Below are 27,056 nucleotides of genomic sequence, written 5' to 3'. Positions count from 1 at the left end.
TTTGTGGTCATTTGATAGTTAACCACACATCTTTTAAAAAATATGTATTTTAAAAATTGATTTCAGAAAGGAAGGGAGAGGGAGAGATAGGAATATCAATGATGAGAATCATTGATTGGCTGCCTCCTGCACGCCCCCTACTGGGGATCGAGCCCACAACCCAGGCATGTACCCTTGACCAGAATGGAAAACGGGACCCTTCAGTCCCCAGGCCAAACCGACTAGGGTCCACACATCTTTGAAGGTTTTGGTACGATTTTGGTGTGCAGGATTAGGGGAGGCCAGGAAAGAGGGAAAAGCAGAGTGTGGGTGTGTGTTTGTGTGTGAAGTTATTACAACAATGCATTTTGAGGTGTGTGAGTTGGGAGGATCTGACTTGGCGCTGTGAATATAAGGGAAGAGACCAATGTGAAAGGGGCAAGCTTGGTGCCTCACACAAAAAATAAGCAATAGTCTGCTGTCCGAAGGCTGGAGTCCCAGTGCATGCTGCCACTGCCAGCTCTGCAATGCTCCTCGAGTCTTTCCCCGTGGGAAGGGCAGTCAGTACTCAGGGTTACAGCGGGGAGAGAGGGGACATGCCAGCAGCGCGCTCAGAACGGTGTTGCAGCAGGGTGCGCGCGCCAATCTTGTTTTCTCCTCTATTAAGAAAAAGGCGGGTTAGAGAATGCGGTCCACATCCCAGTAAGTAGTCAGGCTACGTAGCGGCATGCGGTAGGCCCGGAACCCCCGCCGCCCCCTCTCCTTGCTCCTACTCTGGGAGAGACCCCGCGCAGGCTGTGGGGGGGGCCGAGCTCCCCAGCCTGAGCGTCCAGGCGCCCCCACCCCGGGCTCCTCTCCGCTCTGTTGCCGGGGCTCGGGCACCGCCTAACTCTAGCGCGGGCCAATGGCGACGCGGCCCGGGCTCCGCCCAGCTCCAGAGCGAGCCAATGGCGACGCGGCGCGAGCACCGCCCTGACCGTGCGCAGGCCAATAGCGGCGTGGCCCGGAACGGGGCCGCCCTCAGCCCGGCGGGGAGGCGGGGAGGCGGGCGCCGGCTCCGCCCCGCTCCCCTCTGACCCGGTGTCTGGTTTCTCCGTCTTCCTGTTCCAAACCACGTGGACACGTGGGGGGCTGCGGGTCCGCGGGAGGGAACCCCGGTCGCCACTGCCGCTGTCGCCGCCGCCGGGGGTGCGACCCCGCGCCTGTCCGAAGTAGCCTCACCCCGGGCGCCCACGCCTGGCGCAGAGCGCGCACATGGCGACTCAGGCGCACTCCCTCAGCTACGCGGGCTGCAACTTCTTGCGCCAGCGTCTGGTTCTGTCGACTCTGAGCGGGCGCCCGGTCAAAATCCGAAAGATCCGGGCCAGAGACGACAACCCGGGCCTCCGAGGTAAATGGGGACTGGCAGCGCGGAGGGTGCGTGCGGGGGGTCCCGGGGAGACCGCGCTGATGTTCTGGGGGCCGGCGCGCGGGGAGCCTCAGGGTCCCGCGGGCGCTTTGGGGAGGGCGGGTGGCGGGTGGCGGGTCGCCCCCAGTCACGAACGCACCCGAGGCGGTGGGGAGGCGGGGTCGGGCCCGAGGGGTGAGCTCGGAGGGGTGAGCTCCGCCGTGCGCCGCGCTCCGCGTCTCCAGGGCGCTGGTTGTAAACAGGTACACGTTTTCCAGCATTACGTGTTGCAGCAAATCCTAGGGTTCGCTCCCTCGCTTGTCTTCAGTCCCTCTTGCTCTCTCCATACACGTCTCAAAGGAGAAAAACAGTTTGTTGGACCGAAATGTGGTGACTGGGCAGATGTCAAGATGGAGGGGGATTTGGAGCGAAGAGCACCACCGGTTGGTTCCGTGCTCTGTCCCAAAACGGGTCTCGGTGGCAGCTGCCCCCTTGGACAGCGGCTGTCCCTGTCGCCATGATTTCTCGCCTGCCCTCACACCTTCCCCTGCCCGTGGATTAAAGAATCTTTGAAAATGCTGTTTGCTTTCCACGGTGGTGACGGTGATTGATGTGCGCAGGACAGGAGCTTTGAGATAAATTTTTAACAGTCAGGGGCCTAATTGCCTTGACTTGAGTAAAGTGTTGGTGACAAGCGCTAAACTACAGGCTTCCAAGCTCCCCTTTTTCTGCCCGACAAAAGTAGATAGATTAAAAGTAGGCCCCGTTTAAACACACATAGATTAAATGGCTCCGATTTTCAACTGGTCCCCTGGAGTAAGACGCATGCATTTTTTTAAAAAGCTCCCGTGTGCTTATCCCAAATTGGGAGACTCCGTTGAAGAAAGAAAGGGAAAAGAACAAAAACACAACCAACCCTTGTCTGCAGATGGAAGGAGACGGTTTGTGGTTGGCCCTGGAAGCTTTCTGGGTCGTGTTGATGTATTTAATTTTTTTTTTTTTTTTTTGCACTGGCTTCTGTACCAGGTGGCCAGCCAGTTTCATCATCTGGCTGTCTGTTCTGGACAGTTACATTTGTGCCTCTCTTGAATGGTGATTGGTTGCACGGTCAAGGGAAAATGCCATGTCATTGATGGAGATACAAGGTTAGGAAAGAAAGAACCAGAAGACCTCCATACCGTGGAGAGGAACCTGGTGACAGTGGGAAAGGCTTATCTTGGTACATGATTCTTGCTCTTGCTGTAACTGAAGACGTTAAGGAGAGACTGCTAGCCTGATTTATGTCAGATGCTCTTCCCCTCCACATCTCTGCCCTTATTTTGAGTCTGGCCCTTGGGCAGAGCAATTGCTTGATTGCTCTACTCTGTGGTATTCCCAGCCCGCTCTCTCCTGTGCCTCCCAGATTAGCCTAGAGAACTCACCCCGCTAGCTGGATATGGAAAGAAGACAGGCTTTTACGTCTGTGAATACTGGGCATAGCTTTTTTCTTTTTTAGAGAGAGGAAGGGAAAGGGATAGAGATAAAAACATCGATGAGGGAGGAAGTCATTGATTGGCTGCCTTCTGGGGTTCGAGTCCAAAACCCCAGCATGTACCCTAACCAGCAATGGAACTGGCAACCTCTTGGTTCCTGGGTCGATGCTCAACTGCTGAGCCACACCGGCCGGGCTTGCTTTGCTTTTCTTTTTTTTAAAGGAATAGTAGAAGTACTTTATCCCGGAGATTGGGATTTCTCATGGCAATCTAGTGCCCATAGATAAAATTTTAGTGTCTGTCTCTCTGTTTTTCTTTTAAAATCCTCACCCAAGGATATTTTTCTTTCTTTTTCTAATTTTATTTTTAAAATATATTAAAGTTGGGACCCTAAAGCCTTGGGCAGCTGTACAGACTCAGTGCTGGGAGGGCCAGACTATGTAGCTACCAGACTCCAAGTTCCTCCCGGCCTGGCGGGCAGAAGCATCGCAGGTTTTAAGTCCCTGCAGGGTAGTGAGTGAATTGAATCCCCAGACATCCTCCTGCGCTTGCACTCACCATAGCTCCCGGTAATATTTTTCCATTGATTTTCAGAGAGCTTGGAAGAGAGTGAAAGACAGAAATATTGATGTGAGAGAAACACATTGATTGGTTGCCTCCTGCACATGCCCAAGCCGGGGGCCGAGCCAGGATGAGCTTGCAACCAAGGTACATGCCCTTCACAGGAATTGAACCTGCGACCCTTGGGTCAGCAGGCTGACGCTCTATCCACTGAGCCAAACCGGCTAGGGCTGGTGTTTGTGTCTTGACAGGTGGCCTCCAAACTAATGTTTCAGTGTTCCAAAGGATGCTTTCCTGCCTCCCTCCCCACTGTTTGTGAGCATCTGTTCACTGCCACACACACGAGCAGGGCTTGGCCACTTGGCATTTTCCTGAGAAGATGCCAGTTCTGATCCCTGGGAGAGGTAGCACTAGTTAGCAAATGTGCTGGTATTTTTTGAGGAATACTATGTATAGCATTACTTGCCTTACCTTATTAATATACGAGGGGAAGAAAGAGGCCCCTAATTTAGACCTCCTTGTGCCGGCTTCAGGGTCTCAAAAATTGTACAGACATTGTTTACTTTCTTATAGAGGTAACTGAGATATAGGTATATACTAGTACAGTCGTCCTTTCGTATCCATGGTTTTCACATCTGCAGATTCAAACAACTGTGGGTCGAAAATACTCGGGAAAAAAAAAATCCCAGGAAGTTTCAAAAAGCAAAACTTGAATTTGCCACTCACCAAGCACTATGCTGAATCCATGCAAATGAAATGATGTGTAGGCATACTCTGTTGTAGCCTGATTCTGTTTTTTTCATCTATAAAGTGGGGCTGGTACCGCAGCATTTTATATAAGGGACTTGATCATTTACAAAGTCTTATATCTGCAGGGTCCTGGAACCAGTCCTCCATGGTTGCCAAGGGATGCCTGTACATGCATTCATAGATATGCATGGATATATGTATATATACTCATGTAAGTGTATGTGCATATACACATATACATAGATACATATAGCCCCTGATACATGTTATCTGGTGATAGTCAAGCAAGTCCTTGTGAAGATGCAGCCAATGGGCTGTGTTACTGGTCACCTTTCCCTTTCTGACTTTTCCTGAACTCAGATTCTGAGAGTTGGAAAAAACACAGAGCATTTCCAATAAAATCTTCTGCTTGCAGCTTACGTGCAGAATTACATCTCTCAAAAGTGCTTGCTTCAACATTCCTGCTGGTGTGGGCTTTGGAGGGTGGGGATGGTGCAGTCATTCAGAAAAGGTTTATTGAACCCCAGTATGTGCAAGGCTTTGTGGGGGTGTAAATGTGAGGAGCTGGTTTCCCCACTCTCCAGTTTTCTAAGGAAGAGCTTGACAGAGTAGCTGGAGTAACTTGAAGTAGGAACAGCTGAATGTTGTAAAGGGGCTCATTGGTATTAGAGCGAGACTTCTCTGGAGGTTATGAAGGAAGGCTTTCTGGATCTGCTTCTGATCTGGGCAGTTAGGATTGAGATGGTCATTGTAGGTGAAAGAAACAGCTTTTAAGTCAAAGAGTTCTTTTTAAAAAATGTATTTCTGTTGAGGTAGAATCTTTAATTTGTCATAGATGTAGTAGTTTGGTGGTTAAGAGCTTGGGCTCAGAATTAGACCTCAGTTTGAGTCCTGGTTCTGCATTTGCTTTTAGCTCTTGGACCTTGAGCAAATTCTTTAACATTTCTGATTCTGTTTTTTCATCTATAAAGTGGGGCTGGTACTACCAACTTCATAGAGTCATTGTGAAGGTTAAATGAAATAACACTTCAAAGTGCACTGAACAGTGCCTGGCATTTAGGAAGAGTAAGTGTTAGCTGGTTTTATCATATATACTTCTACCCACTGGGAATAGTTCTGCTCTCTGGGATCTGAAATCTGTTCCCCCATCTATATGAAAACTTTTCATATATTTAAAGAGAATTATGACTTCTCTTTATTTTCTCTTTTCGGTGTAAGGGCTTTCTTTTTTGCGATGGCTTCCAGATATTTGTGTGTTATGCCATGTGTAATGTAATGGTTCTTTACCAGGAGCAGTTTTGCACCCCAGGAGACAATTTAAAAAAAAAATTGAATTCAGAGAGGAAGAGAGAGGGAGATAGAGAGATAGAAGCATCAATGATGAGAGAGAATCATTGATTGGCTACCTCTTGCACGCCCCCTACTGGAGATCAAGCCCACAACCCAGGCATGTGCCCTTGACTGGAATCGAACCCGGGACCCTTCATTCTGCAGGCCGACACTCTATCCATTGAGCCAAACCTGCTAGGGCTGGAGACATTTTTTTGTTGTCACAACTGGGAGGCTGCTCCTGGCATGTAGTGGGTAGAGCCCAGGGATGCTGCGAGACATCCTAAAAGGCATCAGACAGCTCTCCAAACAAAGAATTATTCTGTCCAGAATATTAATAGTGCTGATGTTGAAAAACCCTGACCGTCTGGACTTAATTATTCAGCCTTTTCTTTTCTCCAGTCCCTAAGGTTTGGGAAAGCAATATGTGATCCCCAGAAAACTGTACAAGGATTCAGAAGGGGATGAAACAGCTCAAACTCTGTGACTTCTGACAGATCAACTAATCTTTTAAATAAAACTGCCTTCTTCCAAGCAAAGTGATTATAAATAATGAGAAGAATTAGAACCTCCCCCCCCCCCAAAAAAAAAGATGATCTTGGAATGGTTTTTATTATATAACCACATGTAATTTTTGCTTCACTCTTGAGGAGTATGAACAATTATGTTGTCTCATTAGACGCTTCCTATCATTGAGGAGGAAATACATATTTTTTTTTTATTGCTCTTTTACTAAAAGTAAAAAAAAGCCAAGATGGTTAAGTGTGATAGCTGGTGAAGTTGAACATCCCTGAGTGACAGACTCCCCAGGAAAGGGAGTTCATCTACCTCTAGCCTGGAGGGCCTGTTCTCACATCCAACTGCATGATGGACATGGCTGTTGCTCATGTTGTAAAGCAGCTGTCCAAAATGCCTCCGTCTCTGGATTTCTCACGGGCTTTGTCTTGCAGGGTTCAGTTTAGTTAACATTTTCTTGGTAAGGTGAGGTCTAAATGGAAAAAAAAATTTACCAGAATGATAGCTGTTTAAAGTGGAAACATAGAAATGATGGACTTGGCAAGAGCACTGGTTTAGTAGTTAGGACGCAGGACTGCTACCACCTAAGTCCCTGAGCAGGTCATGTGACCAAGCATCACTGTCTTCCCCTGGGAAATGAGAGAGAGTTTTGGGTCCATAGGAGTGTTGCACTTGGCTTAACCAGATGAGATTCTGAAAAAGGAGGGGTAAATAGAGTTTTAATCAAAAGAATCCTTTAAAATATTCTGATTAAACTTGCTACATAGAGATTCTTTGAGAGGTAAAACATTTTTTGATTAAACTGATGCATTGTTTTTGGATCAATCTGGCTGTTTATAAATTGGATTTTCTAAGAGGAGAATTGTAAGGGAAAACTGTTTTTCTCTTCTACTCTCCATACTTTTGACACCGGATAAGTGGTCCCCCCCCCCCCCCACACACACACACACACATATCAAGTAATTCTCTAGTTCTCAGCTGACACCAACTGGGTGTTCACAAACTTAACTCTTAAGCTATCTGTTATGGGGATAAGAATCAGATCCCAAAAGGTAAGAACTCAGTCCCACAAGACTGCCCTTACTTCAGATGCCAGTACAAGTCCTGATCGAAAATCTCGGTCACCTGCACTTCTGACCAACCAGCTGTAAATTGGGGGTTTCCGCAATCCTCACCTTGAGTCTGATAATCTGTTAGAATGACTCACAAAGCTCAGGGAAACATTACTTACACTTGCCAATTTATTATAAAGGATATTAAAAGGGATACTGATAAACAGCCAGATGAGGAGTTATATGTAACTACTTCAAGTTGGAAGGGTCCTGAAGTAGGGTCTGTCACCTTCCAAGAACTTGGATTCCTTCCCTAATCTACAAGTTCTCTCCTTGTTCGAGAATTTTTATAGGTCTTAATCTCTGTGTTTGACACGCTCTCTGCCCCCACTCCCATTCCCACCTAGGCCTGAAAGTTCCAACCTTCATTTTTTTCACCCGCAACCTTCTAATCATTTGGTCTTTCTGATAACCAGCCCCAAGCTCCATTCTGAGGCTAAGTCACCTCATCACCTTTCAAAGGGGCTCCTTATGAATAACTTTTAAAAGACACTCTATCACTTTGGAACTTGCAAGGATTTTAGGAGGTCTATGCCAGGAACCAGGACACAGACCAAATGTATTTCTTGTTGTATTATAAGGATGTACCAGTATGGTCTGGTACTCAGAGTTGTTGATAGATAAGTGGATTTGGGGAAGGCCGATGACTATCTTATTTAATAAAAGAGAAACATACAAATTGACTGCACCTCTGCTACACTCACAAGCCACGCCCACAAGCCAATTGGGAGTGAGTATGCAAATAAACCCACCCAAGATGGCGGCAGCCACGGAGCTGGAGCGAACAAGCTTGGGTTGCCCCTGGCGATGGAGGAAGCCAAGTTTCCCACCTGCCCTGGCCTGTGGGCTCCACTCAAGGCTACAAAGTTTCAATTATAGAAGATAAATAAATCCCAGATACCTGCTTCCAGGCACTGTGGCCTCTGCTTAAGGAGGGTCTGGGAGCCTGGGTTGCCCCGGGCTGTGGCCAGCCTGCAAACAGCCCTCCGCCCCTCACCCAGGCTGGCCAGGCACCCCAGCAGGGAACCCCACCATGAAGGGGGTGTGGCCAGCTGGCAAACAGCCATCAGCCCCTCACCCAGGCTGGCCAGGCACCCCAGCGTGGACCCCCACCCTGGAGAGGGTATGGCCAGCTTGAAAACAGCCATCAGCCCCTCACCCAGGCTGGCCACGCCCTCCCTCAGCGAGGACCCTCACCCCATGGGGGCGTGGCCAGCCTGCAAACCACCACAGGCCCCTTGCCCAGGCCACCCCATGCCCCAAGGGAACCCCACCCTGATCCGGGACACCCTTCAGGGCAAACCAGCCGGCCCCAACCTGTGCACCAGGCCTGTATCTATACTAATTAAAGGGTAATATGCTAATTAGACTGGGAGACCTTCCAGGAGACCTGGACATTCTTCTGGACAAAACCATGGTGGCGGGGCTGAGGTAGAGGCGGTTAGAGGCCAAGAGGGGAGGGCAGTTGTGGGTGATCAGGCTGGTGGGGCCGGGGCTGTTGGGGGTAAGCAGACCAGCAGGGGGGCCAGTTGGGGGCAAGCAGACCATCAGTGGGGGTCAGTTGGAGGTGATCAGGACAGTGAGGGGGGGGCAGTTGGGGGTGAGCAGGCCAGTGGGAAGGAAGGTGGGGGTGAGCAGGCTGGCAGGCAGAGTGGTTAGGGGCAATCAGGCAGGCAGGCAGTAGTCCCAGATTGCGAGAGGGATGTCCAGCTGCCAGTTTAGGCCCAATCCCTGTAAACCGGCAGTAGGACATCCTTCGAGGGGGTCCCAGATTGGAGAGGGTGCAGGCCGAGCTGAGGAACATCCCCTCCCCTATGCACGAATTTCATGCACCGGGCTACTAGTCCTAATGATAAGTGTAGATTGAATATTGCCCTGTTACTTGGGAACCTGCCCTCTGTGCCTCTATTGATTGTGAAAGTTTGCTCCTTGTGATGATTATTAATTGCCTTAAACAAGATGCTAATCTTTTTTAAAAATATATTTTATTGATTTTTTTACAGAGAGGAAGGGAAAGGGATAGTTAGAAACATCGATAAGAGAGAAACATTGATCAGCTGCCTCCTGTACACCCCCTACTGGGGATGTGCCCGCAACCAAGGCACATGCCCTTGACTGGAATCGAACCTGGGACCCTTCAGTCCACAGGCTGATGCTCTATCCACTGAGCTAAACCAGTTAGGGCAAGATGCTAATCTTTTAAAGACAAATGCCAAGAATCCTAATAGTCTATGTTAAGATCTGCTGTTGCTTGGAAGCTGGTAGAATGCTATTCTAGATGGAACTATGCACCATCTTTTTATTTTTTTAATTAAACTTTTTGTTTTCAGATAACTGCACATTGTCACGCAGTTATCATAAATAATACAGAGAGAGCTGTCTGCACTTTATCCCATTTCCCCCAGTGGTAACATCTGGAAAGACTATAGTAACAATATTATAACCAGGATATTGACATTGATAAGAGTGAAGATATTTCACATTTCCATCACCAAAAGGATTCCTCATGTTGCCCATTTATAGCCACACTCATTTCCCTCCTTTCCCACCCATTTCTTCTACCTTCAAGATCACGAAACTGTTCTCCATTCCTATAATTTTGTCATTTTCTTTTTCTTTTTTTTTTAATATATTTTATTGATTTTTTACAGAGAGGAAGGGAGAGAGATAGAGAGTTAGAAACATCGATGAGAGAGAAACATCGATCAGCTGCCTCCTGCACATCTCCCACTGGGGATGTGCTCGCAACCCAGGTACATGCCCTTGACCGGAATCGAACCTGGGACCTTTCAGTCCGCAGGCCGACGCTCTATCCACTGAGCCAAACCGGTTTCGGCATTGTCATTTTCTTTTTTAAAAAAATAAATTTTTATTAATTTTAGAGAGGAAGGAAGAGGGAGTGAGAGTTAGAAACGTCAATGATGGGAGAGAATCACTGATTGGCTGCCTCATGCACGCCCCCCACTGGGGATCGAGCCTGCAACCCAGGCGTGTGCTCTTGAACCTGAGACCCTTCAGTCCACAGGTGACGCTCTATCCATCGAGCCAAACCGGCTAGGGCAGTCATTTATTTTCTAAATAGATTTATACAGTAAGCAACATTTTGTGGTTGACTTTTTTCTCTCAGCATGATTCTCTGGAGATTTATCCAAACAAAAAAAATTTTTTTAACCAAGTTTGTTCCTTTTTATTGCTGAATAGCATTCCATTGTATGAAAGTAGCTGTTTTTTTTAATCATTCACTTGTTGAAGGACATCTGTATTGTTTCCATTTTTTTTTTTTTTTGCTATTCTGAATAATGCTGCTAAAATTTTTTTTTAAATATATTTTATTGATTTTTTACAGAGAGGAAGGGAGAGAGATAGAGAGTTAGAAACATTGATGAGAGAGAAACATCGATTCAGCTGCCTCCTGCACACTCCCCACTGGGGATGTGCCCACAATCAAGGTACATGCCCTTGACCGGAATCAAACCTGGGACCCTTCAGTCTACAGGCCAACGCTCTATCCACTGAGCCAAACCAGTTAGGGCTGCTTATAGGTTTTTATGTGGACATAAGTCCTTTTTCTGGGATAAATGTCCAGGAGTCTAATTGCTGGGTTGTGTGATAGTTTATATGCTTAGGAAACTGACAGCTGTTTTTCAGTGTGGCCTTACTATTTTATATTTCCAGCAACAATATGTGAGTGACTCAATTTCTCTACATGCTTGCCAACACTTAGTGTTGTTACTATTTTCATTTTTTGAATTTTTAGGAGTTTATTTGAGCCAAACTGATGACAACTGCTGGGAAGGAAACTCTAAATGGGGGGAGAAAATGCTCCTGTGTTGTCACTAATTTTAATTTTAGCCATTTTGATAAGTGTGTGGTACTATCTTGTAGCTTAATTTGCATATTCCTAATGGCTAATGATGTTGAACATCTTTCTATGAGCTTAGTTACCATCAATATAGCCTCTAGTGAATTTTTTTTTTTTCACTCCTCTTGCCAGTTTTCTAGTAGGATTATTTGTTTTTACTGTTACGTTTTCAGATTGCTTTACATATTCTAGTTCTTTGTCAGATATATGTGGTTTGCTGATATTTTATCCAACTCCAGAGCTTGTCTTTTCATTCTCTTTTGCAGAGGAAAATATTGTAATTTTAATAAAATGGAATTCATTGAAATTTTCTTTTATTGCTTGTGCTTTTGGAGTCTAGTCTAAGAACTCTTTGCCTTATCCTAGATCCTGTAAGTTACTTTTTGTATGAGGTTTAAAACTTAAAACGAGGTTCATTTTTTTGATAAAAATGTCTGACTACTCCAGTACCATTTGGAAAAACATCCTTGAGGATCTTAGAGGGAAATGTCCAGTATTTTGCCACTAAGTATAAGATTAACTATATATTTTTTAGATGCCATTATCAAGTTGAGGAAGTTTTCTATTCCCATTTTTGTTGTTGTTTTGTTAATCATCACTTGAGGATCTTTTCCATTGATTTTTAGAGAGAGTGGAAGGGAGTGGGAGAGACAGAGAGAAACATTGTTGTGAGAGAGACACATCCATTAGTTGCCTCCTGCATGCACCCTGACCTGGGCCAGGGATCCTCACACATGTGCCTGGACCTAGGCTAGGCATGTGCCCTTGACCGGATTCAAACCTGAGACCCTTCAGTTGAGGCCAACACTCTGTCCACTGAGCCAAATAGGCTAGGGCTACTCCTATTTTTTGAAGAGGTTTTTTTAAAAATTGTGATTGAATATTGTTTTTTTGTCAAATTCTTCTGCACCAATTGATGCAATCATGTAATTTTTCTTCTTTAGCTTGTTAATATGGGGATATCCCCTGTTTTATTCCTAATATTGATGATTTGTGTTTTCTCCTTTTTTTCTTTGCTAGTGTTGCTAGAAGTTTGTTAATTTAAGAGCCAGCTTTTTGTTTCTTTGATTTTTCTCTATTTTTTTCAATTACATTTATTTCTGCTCTTTTATTATAATAATTTCTTTCCTTCACTTACTCTGAGGTTTTGTTTTGTTTTAGGTTTTATTGCTCTTTTTCCCTAAGTTCTTAAGGTAGGACTTAGATTATTGGAAACTTTCCCTTTTCCAATGTACATATTTAGTGCAATAAACTTGATGAAATGGACCAGGTAGAACTGGTGGACTTTGATCCAAATCAAGAAAGACGGCGCCATTACAATGGAGAAGCATACGAGGATGATGAACATCATCCTAGGGGTGGTGTTCAGTGTCAGACCTCTTAATGGGGCCAGTGAATAACACTCACTGCTGGCATTTTTTATACAGTAGTGAATGAGTGAAGGACTGTAACCATAATATGCTCACTACTTGCTATTGTTTTTGTTTTAATATTCAAGTATAGTAGTGTTTTAAAAGTTAAATGAAGAATAAACTCAAATATAAGAGCTCAAAAAAAATGAATGGGGCTATTGAATTGTGTTGTATTTTCTCAATAAATTAGCTTAATTTTTTCTACTGTATTTTCCATTTTGTTTCTCTCCTTTTTTTATATCTCTCCTTTTGAGATTATTATTTTTATTTTCTTTTTGTCGTGTAATTTTACATTTCTAAAATCTCAGTTCATTTGCTCTTGCTTTTCTTTTCATTACTAAGGTATTTAGAGTGGTAAATTTTTCTTTGGTAGATTCCCATATCCTATCTAATAATAGAGAAACATGGTAATTAACCGTAACTTCGCTACCCTTCCCATTGGCTAATCAGCGAGATATGCAAATTAACTGCCAGACAAGATGGCGGCTGGAGCCAGGCAGCTGAAGCGAACAGGAGGCTTGCTTGCTCCAGTGACGGAGGAAGCCAAGGTTCCCCACCTGCCGCAGCCCAGCTCTGAGCTCCAGATGCAACAATGTTGCAATTATAGAAGCTAAACAAACCCAGATACCTGCTTTCAGCCAGCCACAGACAGCCTCAGAGCTGGAGCCGGCTCTCAGCTCTAGTGACAGCTATAGAAGGTAAATAAATCCCAGAATTTAAAAAAAAAGAAAAAAAAAAAGAGGCTGGGAGCTTCAGTCGCCCGCCAGCCTGAAAACGGCCCTCAGCCCCTCACCCAGACTGGCCAGGCACCCCAGTGGGGACCCCCACTCTGAAGGGGGTGTGACCAGATGCAAACAGCCATCAGCCCGTCATCCAGGCTGGCCAGGCACACAAGCGGGACCCCCACCCTGATCTGGATCACCCTTCAGGGCAAACCAGCTGGCCCCCACCCGTGCACCAGGCCTCTATCCTATATAGTAAAAGGGTAATATGCAAACTGACCCTAACAGCAAACCGACTGGGAATGACTGGTCACTATGACACACACTGACCACCAGGGGGCAGACGCTCAATGCAGGAGCTGCCCTCTGGTGGTCAGTGCGCTCCCACATGGGGGAGCTCTGCTCAGCCACAAGCCAGGCTGATGGCTGCCAGTACAGCAGTGGTGGTGGGAGCCTCTCCTGCCTCCTCAGCAGCGCTAAGGATGTCTGACTGCAGTTTAGGCCTGCTCCCCGCTGGCAAGTGGGCATCCCCCGAGGCTGCCGGGCTGCCAGAGGTATGTCTGATTGCCATCTTAGGCCCAATCCTCTGGGGAGCGGGCCTAAGCCAGCAGGTGGTCATCCCCTGAGGGGTCCCACACTGCGAGAGGACACAGGCTGGGCTGAGGACACCCCCCCACCTCCCCGAGTGCACAAATTTTTGTGCACCGGGCCTCTAGTATTTTGATAAAATTGATAATTTTGTTTAAGGTATTTTATTATTTTCTGCACTTTTTTCTTGGCCTGGTCATAATTCAAGAAAGATGTTATATATTTCTTTAAGTTAAAATATATTTTATTCTTTTCCATTATGTGTAATTACACATTATATATAAAACATGCACATATTTTACACGTACGTTATTTCCAATGGGTCGAACATCTTTTAATTTGTTCTGAGAATTAGGTATGTGTTTGTAATTTCTACCTTTTTAAACTCAGAGGGAAATAATGACTGCTAATTTCACATGTTATACATAGTTTGCTTTCTCATCTGTTAGTTCTCTAAACAAATTAAAATCATATTTTATATATTACTTTTTAATTTTTTCCTTAGTATAATGTGAACATTTCCTCATGTAATTAAATAATTATTTAAAAATATTTTTAAAGGCTCCATAGTATTATAAAGATCTTTTATAGACTTAAAAAAAAGTTCTCTTCTGAGGATATGGGTTTTTTTTTGTTTGTTTGTTTTTGGTTAATCCTCACCTGAGGGTATTTTTTCCATTGAGTTTTTTAAGGAGAGTGGAAGAGAGAGGGAAAGACAGAGAGAAGCATCAACGTGAGAGAAACACATTGATTGGTTGCCTCCTGCACGAGCCCCAACCAGGGCCCTGGCCGGGAAGGATCCTGCAACCAAGGTACATGCTCTTGACCAGAATCAAACCCAGGACCCTTTGGTCCTCAGGCCGACGCTCTAGCCACTGAGCCAAACCAGCTAGGGCTGAGGATATGTTTTTCATCTTTTGAAAGAGAGAGAAACAGCGATATGAGAAAGAAACATTGGTCAGTTGCTTCCCATACACACCTTGATTGGGGGATCAAACCCACAACCTAGGTATATGCCCTGACCAGAATCAAACCTGTAACCTTTTGGTGGATGGGATGATGCTCCAATTGAGGCACCCTTCCAGGGCTTTTATAGACTACTTAATAAGAGCAATTTTCGTTGACTATTTAAATTGTCTTACAGTACCTTTACTTGTACCTTAAATTTAAATTTTATGTATTTAAATTTTTAAAATGTATTTTTATTTATTTCAGAGAGAAAAGAAAAGGGAGAGAGAGGTAGAAATGTCAATGATGAGAGAGAATCATTGATCGGCTGCCTCCTGCACGCCCCCTACTGGGAATCAAGTTGCAACCTGGGCATGTGCCCTTGACCGAAATCAAACCCAGGACCTTTGAGTTTGCAGGCTGATGCGCTATCCGCTGAGCCAAACCAGTTAGGGCTGTATTTAAAGTTTTTAATGTATTTATTGATTTGAGAGAAAGAGAAATATCGGTTTGTTGTTCCACTTATTTATGCACTCACTGGTTGATTCTTATATGTGCCCTAAGGATCAAACCACAATCTTGGTTTATTGGAGGATGCTCTAACCAACTGAGCTACTTGGCAAACACATACACATGGCATGAAATTCAAAGGGAACAAAAGGGTTTAGCCTGTCTCTGTTAATCAGTCTTCCTTCCCTCTGAACCAGTTAGAGTTACGAGTTTGCTGTGTTTCTTTTCAGGGCTCCCTCTCCCCTTTCCTTTCTCCCCCTCCTCCTCCAACCCCAACACCAACACCATCACCAGTCATCACACATGTACTTTTTCCTTTTTCACACAAATAACTATCTGCATCTTACTTTTTCCTCCACTCAATATACCATGGAGGTGATTCACATCACTATATAAAAAATCCTTACTAGTTTTAAGACTACACAGTGTTCTGATCTATAGATGTTTCATAATTTAAGCAGACTATTAATTTAAGTTGTTACAATACTTATAAATTAAAGCTGTGTTTATTGAGATTTGTTCCTTGTTTTTAAAGGATGGGTCTCTAGATTGTATTCTTTCGTTTGCTCCCCTTCTTTGACATGTGGTTTTGCTTTTCTTAGTGAGGAATGCGTCAGGCTGATGACTGCCCCTGTCTTGTAGGAATTATGGGCCCCTTTAAAGGAATGATGAGCTCACTTCCTTATGGGAGGGCATTAGGCATTGAAGTTGGTATTTAAGGAATACCTGAGATTGAAGGTTCTAATAGTACAAATTGTTTTAAATGTAAAATACAATAACATAAGAAATGCCTAACACATGAAAATAGTACTTAAAGGATTATAAAATGAACACCTGTGTGACCCGGTCCAGATCAAGAAATAGAACATTGTCTACACCTCTGGGGCCTTTTTAATTTATAATTCCTTCCACGCCCTCTGTGGTGGCCACTTTCCTGATCATGACGGTATTCATGTTGTCTTCATAACCGTATAACCTATGTATTCTTAAGCAATGTAGTAAAATTGTGCTTATTTTTGGAACTCTCCCCTAATGTTTTTAGATATCAGAAATTTTGTACCCCAGGAGCAGCCCTGAAGAGGAAGAGCCATAGAGGGTGTGTGGGAAATGAACAGGCAACGATTCTACACATCTTGTCTTAGTGAAGTTTGGGGAACTTCAGCCTTACTATTTTTAGGTGAATTTGAGATCTTTTTTGTACCAGGTGATGGAGCTATATCTTCACTGTTGCTAGGATTCCAGAACTAGCTTTGTGTTTGTTTCTTTGAAGTGCTGCTTCCTAAGCACTTACTTGCTGTGACCAGGGCATAGTCCTGCCCGGAGGTCTCCTTATATGCCCATTCTGTTTCTACTCATGTTCTTCTGCTGGACATTTTTAACTGTGTGTTCATTCTTAAGAGCCCTAAAATTCTGCTCTTATTTTTTCTTTCCAAATCTGTAAAAGCTTTGGAGTTTAATTTAGACTTTATGCATAAACTAGTGAATTCATGCACATTGAAAGGAAATTAATTAGAAGAAATATTTTAATATTGCTATTCGCTCTTTCTCTATAATAGAAGTGTCAGAGATGAAAGAAATTTAGTAAAATGTACATGAAAGTAATATATAAGTTGATTGATATAACAACGAATATTTTCCATGAAATTTCTACTGTCAGAATCTTCATTTCTCATTAATTTTTTAAAATATGCCAGGTATTCTGGAAAATTCATATCATTTGAACAAACTTTGCCTTTGCTACAACATGGAGTAAATTTTCCATCAGATGGTTTTTCATTGGAGAAATTTAGGGATAGGCACAATGGACATGTAACAGTCATTCCACCACAACTGTGTTCAATAATTGCATCCTCATTTACCCCATTTTCGCTATAAAAGCAGTTCCTACCAGTATTGGTAGTACTTGTCCATGACTGTTCTTCAGACATATTCTGTCGACGATGTCACTTTCTTTCACCTCCAGAGGTATGTTGTGCCAATAGTTGTTCTTCAGACATACTCTTTTGATGATGTCACTTTCTTTCAGCCTCAGAGGTACGTTGTGCCAATAGTTGGTCTTCAGATACATTCTGTTGACGACGCAGGCTTCTTTCGGCTTCAGAGATACGTTGTGGCAATTGTTGGTTTTCAGACATATTCTGTTGACAATTTCGACTCCAGAATGTCAACAAAAACGTGATGTCTATACCTGGCACCCACAGCCACTGTTTGCAGGCTGGGATGGGCTGTTGGCCTGCATTTTGCACCATGGGATCTCTGCACCATTGGCTGTGATTTGGTGGGCTGTCATTCTGGGGTGGTGGCGGGGCCTTTGTCCCACTTGGGGGAAGCCTAGTGTTGCTTTGTCAGTGCCAGGTCCACAGTGCCATTTCTCTGTGAGTGACATGGCAGCTCCTGCATTGAGCATCTGCCTCCTGGTGGTCAGTGCGTGTCATAGCAACTGGTCGGACAGTGGGAAGGACACAGCATATTAGCCTTTTATATATATACATATATAGACTAGACGCCCAGTGCATGAATTCGTGCATGGGTGGGGTCCCTCTGGGTGGCCTGCAGGGATCAGGCTGAAACCCGCAGTCCAACGCTGCCTGCAGCTCCTACCTGCCGCTCCCCGCTCATCCAGGACCCACTGTGCCTGCCGCAGGCTCACACCCATTCAGTCCCGTTTGGGAGAGGCTCGCACTGTCACAGCAGCGCTCGCCAGCCATGAGCCTGGTGCCTGGTGCCCTTCCAAGGGGAGTGGTGTGCAGGATTGGGTTGAAACCAGTTCTTCTACATCCTCTGAGGGGTCCCAGATTGTGAGAGGGCGCAGGCCAGGCTGGGGGACCCCCCTGGTGGTCAGTGTACATCATAGTGAGCAGTTGAGCAGCCTTCGCTTATCGTTAGCATATTACACTTTGATTGGTTGTTTGGTTGTTCTGCCATTTGGTCTATTTGCATATTACCCTTTTATTATATAGGGTGCTTGTTCCTCTTGGACACTTGAGCATATTGATGTTTTTTCTTTTTTGTGTCAACTATTTTGGATTTTCTATAAACATAAGTAGAAATGGTATTATGGTATGTAGGTCATGCCTGATTTAAGAAAACACACAAAAATTATTTTATATAAGAAGACCATAGAAATAATTTCTAGTTAACTTTGGTAGTTGAGTTACTTTCAAAATTTGTGATGCTACTTACATTACCACCTAATATACATATGAATATATGTATGTGTGCTAAAATTTCACTATGTACAGTTATTCTGATATCATTTATTCTGTTCTAATTTCATTAAAAATTAAGTGGTGATTGGGGACCCATTAAATTGTCTGCAGGATTCTTCAGTAGGTCACGGCTTGCAGTTGAAAAGGTGCCACAATTTTCTAGAGGGAAGAGGTTAGGCAGCCCTGGCTGGCATGGCTTAGTGGTTGATTGTCAACCTATGAACCAGGAGGTCATAGTTTGATTCCCAGTCAGGGCACATGCTTGGGTTGCGGGTTCAATCCCCAGTAGGGAGCGTGCAGGAGGCAGCCGATCCATGATTTGCGCTCATCATGGATGGTTCTCTCTCCCCCCTTCCTTCCTCTATGAAATCAATCAATCCTATCTATCATCTATCTATCTATCTATCTATCTATCTATCTATCTGTCTGTCTGTCTGTCTGTCTATCTATGGTTTTAAAAATAAACTGAAGCAAACTAGAGTCAAGGTGTGCTTAAGAGCCTGGACTTTGGAGAAGGATGGACTTGGGCTCATCTCTTGGCTCTGCTACTTGCCAGTCACAAGCTAGTAGGCATTCTAGAGCTTAAGCCTTCTATAAAATGGGAATGACACTTCCTGCCTTGGGGTTTTGAGGATTAAATGGAAGAATGTATGGCTGTAAGGTAAGCATTAATACACACCCACTGTATCAGGACAAATTGGAGTTTCTCTGACTTGAGCCCAGTGGTCTTTGTATAGGTTGCAGAATCTACTAGGACAGGAGTTATGGGACAGTGTTAAGTAGCAGAACAAGTGGATGGGAATTGTTTAGTTGATTTGCTGAGCCTTTGGGATCAGGTCAGGTGACTGCTGGAATGTATGCTCACAAATTCTGTTCTTTATAGGAGTGGGAGCTGCATGAAGAAGTCAGGCAGTTACAGTGCCTTCAGTGCAGAAGAGTTGGACTGCTATGCTTGTTCATGGGTGGGAGGTTGAAGCCAAAGAGTGTGTGTGTCTGTGTGTGTGTGTCTGTGTGTGTATCTGTGTGTAAGATCAACTCAGGGGAAGACTAGAGGACATATTCTGAGTTTTCACTCTATCTCCTTCCATATTTCACATTTAAAATAATTTCCTGCTCTTCTACCCCCTTTTCTAAAGAATGACCAGCTTTATATTTTAGATAACAGTCTGTTCTTAAAAGGAATTGAAGCCAATTTGAATGTTAAAATTTAAATAAGAAAATTAAATTTATATAAAGTCCTAATATGAAGAGAAACCCATTTATTTATTTATTTTTTTTTTTTTGAGTCAGATGGCCCCTGTGCACTTGATTTTGTCACCAGGGTGGGAGAAACCCATTTATTAACATTCAGTGTTTTCCCTTCCAGTTTTTTCTCATGCATTTAAAAAAAAGGTGGCAGTAATACTGTACATCAGGCACCTTTATAATGAAATTAAAAATTGAACTGGCTAGATAGCTCTAGATCAGTAAGATGTAGAGGAAGGGAGAAGGGGCAGTGTTGAATGGGAGAGATAGTAACATTGATTTAATCTATCCTCTTAGGTGCTCTGTAAGAAGTAAGAATTTGACTGTAAAACTTCCCTCTTTACTGCTCTTCTCCCTTATTAGGCATGTGCTCCTGAGGTCAGAAGAACAGATCTTAGGGTTGTTGTGCTTCTAAAATTAGTATCTCCGTTAGATTGCTGGTAGAGTTTCTATTTTTTTTTTTTTTTGTGGAATATGAAAGCTGAACTGTTTCTAATAGTTCTATTAACCATATATTTGCTAGTCAGTGCTTTTCAACTGCTCAGGTTCTCCACCAGTGAACCCTCTCAGGTCCTGAGAAAAACCCAAGTAGCCTACCCTCCATGGCAGAACCTGCATGGGCAGTGCTGCCTGGAAAGGGTGACTTATCATGAGTCTATTATGTCTTCTCTTTTTCCCACAGATTTTGAAGCCAGCTTCATAAGGCTTTTGGACAAAATAACAAATGGTTCTCGAATTGAAATAAACCAAACAGGTAAGCTCCTTTTCTTCCTGTTCGGGAAAGCATCTCCATATGCACTACTTAATCATTCTTCTGTTTCTCACTCCATTTGATGGTGTACATTTTATATTCAGATGGAAACATCCAGTTTCCTGTCTGTGATAACAGTTGTTTGGAGATATGTGTGAATTCTGCCAACTTAAGGGGCATACACTTGATTTAAGGAAGTTAGAAGACTGAAAATTTCAGATCAACAAACAAACCCCTTCTCTTTTTTTAACAGTAAATATTTTATACCTACCACTTATTAACTTAGAACTTTTCAAAGTCCATTTACTTAGATTATCACAACAAAAATCTTACCACAACCTCTAGGAGGTAGTTGTATGTGCTGAATTTTATTTTTTTATTTTGCTTTTAAGATTAGTTTAAATAAGTATATGCAAAAATTGTGAAAACCCCTTCAGCTGTTTCCGTTCCATCCCCTCCCCAGGTGCAGCCATGCTGGGGAGGGCGGCGTGCCCTTGTCTGCTTCCTCTATGTGCGTTTGCTTATAAGGGTCCCTCTGTATCTTAGACGAACAATTTTCAACCAGTGTGCTGCAATAATTTTTAAAAAGATGCAATACCTGGCTATTTTGTCAGGGGCACTGACCTCTTTTCCCTTAGATGGTCAGATAAAAAAATATGATAATGGCCAACACAATATCTGTCCAGTGTGAATGAGTCAGAGTTATACCTAATTTTTTTTTTTGGTCAGGTCAGCAAAAAAATTTAACATAGCTTTTGGTGTGCCATAGAATTTTAATAAATGGTGAGATGAGGACAGTTGAAAATAGCTGTCTTAGACCATCAACAGGGTTGTGCTCTTGAGATGTTCTACAGCCAGCTTTTTGTCTTCACTAGCACAGATGTCACAGGTTACTCTCAATTATTTCAGTAGGCCTCATATATAGTATTCCATTGTTGGGTGCATGATCACTTATTTCAGTTTGTTTCTAGATACTTTTTGTTTGTTTGCTATTAGAAACACTTTTACTAGTATATATACATTGTATAGGAAGCAAACATCTTTGCCAGGTTCCATGAACTAATTATGTACCTTTCTGTACGTGTGCAACAGAGGAAACTCTGAACTTGTTGACTCTTTTCTTTCTAATCCTCACCTGAGGATATGTTTATTGATTTTAGAGAGAGGAAGGGAGAAAGAGAGAAACATCTATTCCTTGACTCTCCTACAAACCCCAACCAGAATCGAACCAGTAACCCAGGTATGTGCCCTGACTGGAAATCAAACCTGAAGCCCTTTGGTGTTCGGGGCAACGCTCCAACCAAGTGAGCCACACCAGCCAGGGCCCACATGTTGTTTCTTTTAAGAAAGAAGACAAGCTTGGCTTAAAAAGTGGCCTGGCACCACAGGAAATTTGTTGAAGAGAACAGGTTTTAGGTATGCGGCTTCAGATGCCCTTTGCAAGCTATGGTTCTATTAGTCTTCCTTGTCTTGTTTACTTTGAAATTCCTGGAGATTTTTTCAGCAGTTTATATTGGTGATTCAGAGGGCAGGTAATGAATACATTTTCTAGTCACTTCTATAGCTTAGGTTGGGAAGTAGATATTTACATGATCCTGCTACCCTTGTATCACTCTCCCATACCCACCTCCACCCCAGGGTAGAATACTTCCTTCTGATGACCTGGTCAATTTCTCATTTGGTTAATTTGCAGGCACAGACAGATTTGCAGTGCAGTGTTTAATGGTTATATAGCTTTTTTTTTTTTTTAAAGGCTTTTTGTACTAGAGGATTAGTTTTGTGACTCAAGGATAGTGTTTAGAATAACTGATGTAGAATCTTTCCCTTTGAGAAGTGTGGGAGGAATATGATTCTGATTTTGATCGATTCTGATTGTTGGTATTTTGGTTTTTAAAATAGTAAGACCTAAATTTATTCTATGAAACTCGCAAGAGCTGCTTGCCTTTGGAGTGACTGAACGTATCTCCTTCCTCTGTTGCTAAATTTGCTTATTGATAAATTGTGCCAGAAGACATTGCAAAACATTTGAGTGACAAAAAGACCTTGTTCACCCACTTATACCCCCAGATCATCTAGAGCAGCAGTTCTCAACCTGTGGGTCGCAACCCCTTTGGGGGTCGAACGACCCTTTCACAGGGCTCGCCTAAGACCATCGGAAAACACATATATAATTACATACTGTTTTTGTGATTAATCACTATGCTTTAATTATGTTCAATTTGTAACAATGAAAATACATCCTGCATATCAGATATTTACAGTATCATTCATAACAGTAGCAAAATTACAGTTATGAAGTAGCAGCGAAAATAATTTTATGGTTGGGGGTCACCACAACATGAAGAACTGTATTGAAGGGTCGCAGCATTAGGAAGGTTGAGAACCACTGATCTAGAGTATCTTATTTTGTTTTTCCTCTAATATGTTAATCTGGTAAGAAACTTTTTGAATGATATGAATATGTGAAAAAGTGGATAAAGATGATAAAGAGTTTCTAATAAAGCTAGTAAGTAAATTTAAATATTTTTATTTGTTTACTTTTATAATAGCTACTATTAATGGAATTGCCATAAAGTACTTGCTTTTGTAGGCATCTTGTTTGGTGAGTGTGGTACATGGGAAATCTCATTTTAAGGGCCTAGGCCAGGGGTGGGCAAACTTTTTGACTCGAGTGCCACAATGGGTTCTTAAACTGGACCGGAGGGCCGGAACAAAAGCATGGATGGAGTGTTTGTGTGAACTCATATAAATTCAAAGTAAACATCATTACATAAAAGGGTACGGTCTTTTTTCTTTTTTTTTAGTTTTATTCATTTCAAACGGGCCGGATCCGGCCCGTGGGCCGGCTGGCCTAGGCCCTAGAGCAGTGATGGCGAACCTTTTGAGCTCGGCGTGTCAGCATTTTGAAAAACCCTAACTTAACTCTGGTGCCGTGTCACATATAGAAATTTTTTGATATTTGCAACCATAGTAAAACAAAGACTTATATTTTTGACATTTACTTTATATATTTAAATGCCATTTAACAAAGAAAAATCAACCAAAAAAATGAGTTCGAGTGTCACCTCTGACACGTGTGTCATAGGTTCGCCATCACTGGCCTAGAAGAAGCTGATTGCTGGTGTGATGGTTTCAGAGCATCATTTGTAAACACCCTTGTTCAGCAATGTCTGAGAATGTGCTGTTGGCAGACTTAAGATACCTGTTAGGATTTTTTTCTCTCTGCCTTGCCATGACTTTGGCAATTCAGATGGCTTAGGGAGGGGCTTAATTTATTACTGTTTATTAAATTACACTCACAGTTTATTATTGTTACAAGGGCTTGACAGTAATGAGTCAGCTTTTGGACTGAAGTGTGGGCTCTTAGGATTGGCATTTTGAACTCCCTTGGATGCCCATGTCAGACTTTCCCCTGGGGACTCATTGCCTGTGTTGATTTTGTGACACCGCGCGTTTGTTTTTTTTCCCCTGCTGAATGTGGCTCTCTTTCCTCTTATGTAAGGGACGACCTTATATTACCAGCCTGGCCTCCTGTATGGTGGATCCGTGGAGCATGACTGCAGTGTCCTTCGTGGCATTGGCTATTACCTGGAGAGTCTTCTTTGCCTGGCTCCATTTATGAAGCACCCATTAAGGATAGTTCTTCGAGGAGTGACCAATGACCAGGTTGACCCCTCGGTGAGTAGTGAGGCCACACCATGGTGTGAATTTTGTTTCGTCTCTTGTCACAACCCAACTTTTGATAAACAAGTTCCTGATAAAGCACAGGTTTATTGTTGAGTGTATTTGCTTTGTTATTTACCTTGAGATTTAGAGATTAATCACTGCAGGACGCAGATGAACCCAGATTCATAATCAGTCAAATTCAGTAATGATTGTTACCATTCATCAAGGTGCCTTTCATTGTCGTGTCAAAGAACCTTCAGAACAGATGCTGGCAATCTCACCACGGTTGACATGAAATAATGGCTCTGTTGGCTGAAGTGTGTGGAAGTGAAACTTTCACAAGGTCATGTGATAGCTGAGGCTGGAAAGCAGCAGACCACAATTTTAGACAGAAAATATTTCCTTGGCATTGTTGCAGCACAGTCTTGACTTATTTAAACTTGAGGACATTCTTCTTCTGAGAAGAGTTTGCAGATTTAGGAAGAGGGCATAGGGACAGGGACTGTATATGTGAGCTTTGATAGTTTAAGGGCACAGCAACCTTCTTAAGTAGGGTAATTTTCCTGCGTGTATGGGGAAGATAGTTTAATATACAGGTGGAATTTTCATTCTGGCCACCACAAGTGTCAGTCCAGGATGGGTTTTGTTTTGGGGGGGAAAATATATATTAGAGTAGTTCTTTCCAGACCTGCCTTAGACGTCTCATAGGGAGAGAAGGATCCTCACCTTTAGATGCTCTGCTGTCCAGAGAGGGTATCTTAATGCCTATGGCCACTATGCCAAGTCCTGACTGCGGACTCTTATCTTCACCTCTACAGACATGGAACCAAGACTGATGAAGGGTCAGTAATATTATAATAACTATGTATGGTGCCAGTTGCATACTGGAAATATCAGGGGGAACACCTTGTAAAGTATATGCTGTACACCTGAAACTAATACAAAATAATGCTGAGTGTAAAGTGTAATTGAAAATTTTTTTTTCAATCTGAAGACCAATGAAGGGGTGGCTTCTAAGGCAGAATATGAAGTATCTAGCTTCTCTGATCAGGGAAGACCAGTTAGGTGGTTCAGTGAGCTGCACAGGGGAGACTGCTGGTATTCACCTATACACTTTTAGAGTATAAACCTGGTTAATGTGTTCTTAGGCAGTAAAAGACTTATTTCCCAATTCTTGGGATTTGGGTACACAAACTCTTTTCCTAGAATCTTAGTACAGTGCATGATCTGAAATTCTTAGCTGTAAAGGAATGCTGAATAAACTGTCTAGAATTTTAAACTAATTTCAAGGGATTGCTTTTTTTCTTATATTTTCCTGGAAGATTCTGGGAAGTGGGCCCTTCAGTTGAAAGTGTTCCCAAGGGGAACCCTCCACACTTTTAGGTGGAGGGTGGGGAAGGGGCCTTGAGTAATGGGAAAGGCCCTGAGCGTACAGGAGACTTTGGCACTGTGTCCCAGTTTTGTATTCTTTCTGTAATTGCTAATGATCTTAAAAGCTGTTATCACTGGCAGTATTTTAAAAAGTTTTATATATTAACAGACAAAGGTTAGTTGATGAATTCCCCAGAAATAGTACTTAACTCTTTCGTGCAGAACATGTAAAAGAAATCTGTTTTCATATGCTCCAGGACTGCTTTTGCTGCCTGCAAGCCTAAAATGACCTTGGATAGTACTTGGCTCCAATCCAGGATAAAACAAATACACCTAATCTTGGATAAAGAGTAACTTCTTCAGCCTTCTTGGATAAAGAGTGGCCTCTTCGTTTTGAGCTTTCTCTTCAGCATGTGGTTTCCCTATCAGTTCATGTCCACGTTTGCTGTCTACACCAGGATGAATATAATGCGTTCTGCCCTTAGGGAACTTGTTCTCATGAGGTGGACATCTGTGAACACATAGAGGGGAGGCCACAAGGCGGAGTACCTCTGGGCTCTGATAGAGGTACAAGCAAAGTGCTGAGGGCTCGGGAGGGTTTTCTAGAGGAAGGGAAGCCACAGAATCAGCTTGGTTTTCAGGAAGGGCACTGTGGAGGCGGAGAGAAGTATGAATTGGGGGTTTGTCAATTAGTTTGAACACATTAGAGATGGAAGTAGATAGGAAGGAACTGATATGAAGGACAGTGTGGAGGGGAGACTTCATGATTTGACAGTTAATTAGAGATGGGATAGGAGGAAGTGTTCATAAAATAACAATTTCTGTCCTGGTTGTCTTGAAGGATAGTGATCAGAAGGAGTTGAACACAGCGAAGAGGAAAATTTGTGGTTGGTAGTTGGGTGATGTGCTTGATTTTACATTGTAATAGGCTGATGTGACAGCAATGATGGCAGTTCTTCCCCGATAGCCTCCCACTGAGCTGAGTAGTAGCTGCCCTCTTTGGAAAAGGCATGAGCTCTCCAGTTAGCTGGAGGTCTTAGCTGATCTCGTCATTCATTTACATTCCCTTTCTGGCCTGTGTTGAGCATTAAAGGTTTTTGCCTCATGGTCCCAGGGACCGGGAATAGAAGAGGAAGTGGATGTGTAAGGTGTGAGTAGGGGAAGAGGAGCTGCAGACAGTGAGCGGAGGTAGAAGTGTTTGGAGAAGCCAAGCAGGAGTTGAGTTTTGAGAAGCCAGGAGCTGATTGAGGATTGGGTAGGGAGATTCAGCAATGAGAAGTTTCATTGACCTTTGAGAGAGCAGTGACATTGATATGTAAGGACAGTCACAGAGTGAGGAATGAATAGGAAAGAGCACCATGGGAAGGAGGTTCAGAATGTGAGATAGGATGATTCCTAAAGAGCTGAGTTTGGAAATAGTTTCTTAAATGAGAGATTTGAGCTTGCTTATAGGCTGAGGAGACGCAGCAATGGAGAAGGAAAGAATTAAAGGGGTTGGGGGACTTACTATGGGTAACTCCTGCAGACATCCAGAGGGGATGAGCATCAAAAGCAGAAGTGGTGGGATGAGCCCCCTATAAATGGGTAGAACATTTTTTCCCTTCAGAGGCAAAAGGTTAGAAACTGGGGAGACATTTTGGGGAGAAGCAAAGTTCTAGGACGTCTC

General features: G+C 43.4%; 1 protein-coding gene across 2 annotated transcripts in view; it reads left to right on the top strand.

Annotated features, from left to right (window-relative positions):
• The first annotated feature begins 1,096 nt into the window (after positions 1-1,096).
• RCL1 (RNA terminal phosphate cyclase like 1) overlaps positions 1,097-27,056 on the top strand; it is a 118,727-nt gene continuing 92,767 nt past the window's right edge. For both annotated transcript variants that reach the window (XM_081103424.1, XM_081103423.1), the window contains exons 1-3: positions 1,097-1,369; positions 20,285-20,356; positions 23,856-24,031. In XM_081103424.1, the coding sequence (XP_080959550.1) occupies positions 1,234-1,369; positions 20,285-20,356; positions 23,856-24,031 (384 nt within the window). In that variant the 5' untranslated portion in view covers positions 1,097-1,233. The remainder of the gene's footprint in view (positions 1,370-20,284; positions 20,357-23,855; positions 24,032-27,056) is intronic.

Source organism: Myotis nattereri (assembly GCF_964212035.1).
Source record: "Myotis nattereri genome assembly, chromosome: 12".
Classification (NCBI taxonomy): domain Eukaryota; kingdom Metazoa; phylum Chordata; class Mammalia; order Chiroptera; family Vespertilionidae; genus Myotis; species Myotis nattereri.
The sequence above is the reverse complement of the archived record's forward strand: the minus strand, read 5'-3'. Positions and strand labels throughout refer to the sequence as shown.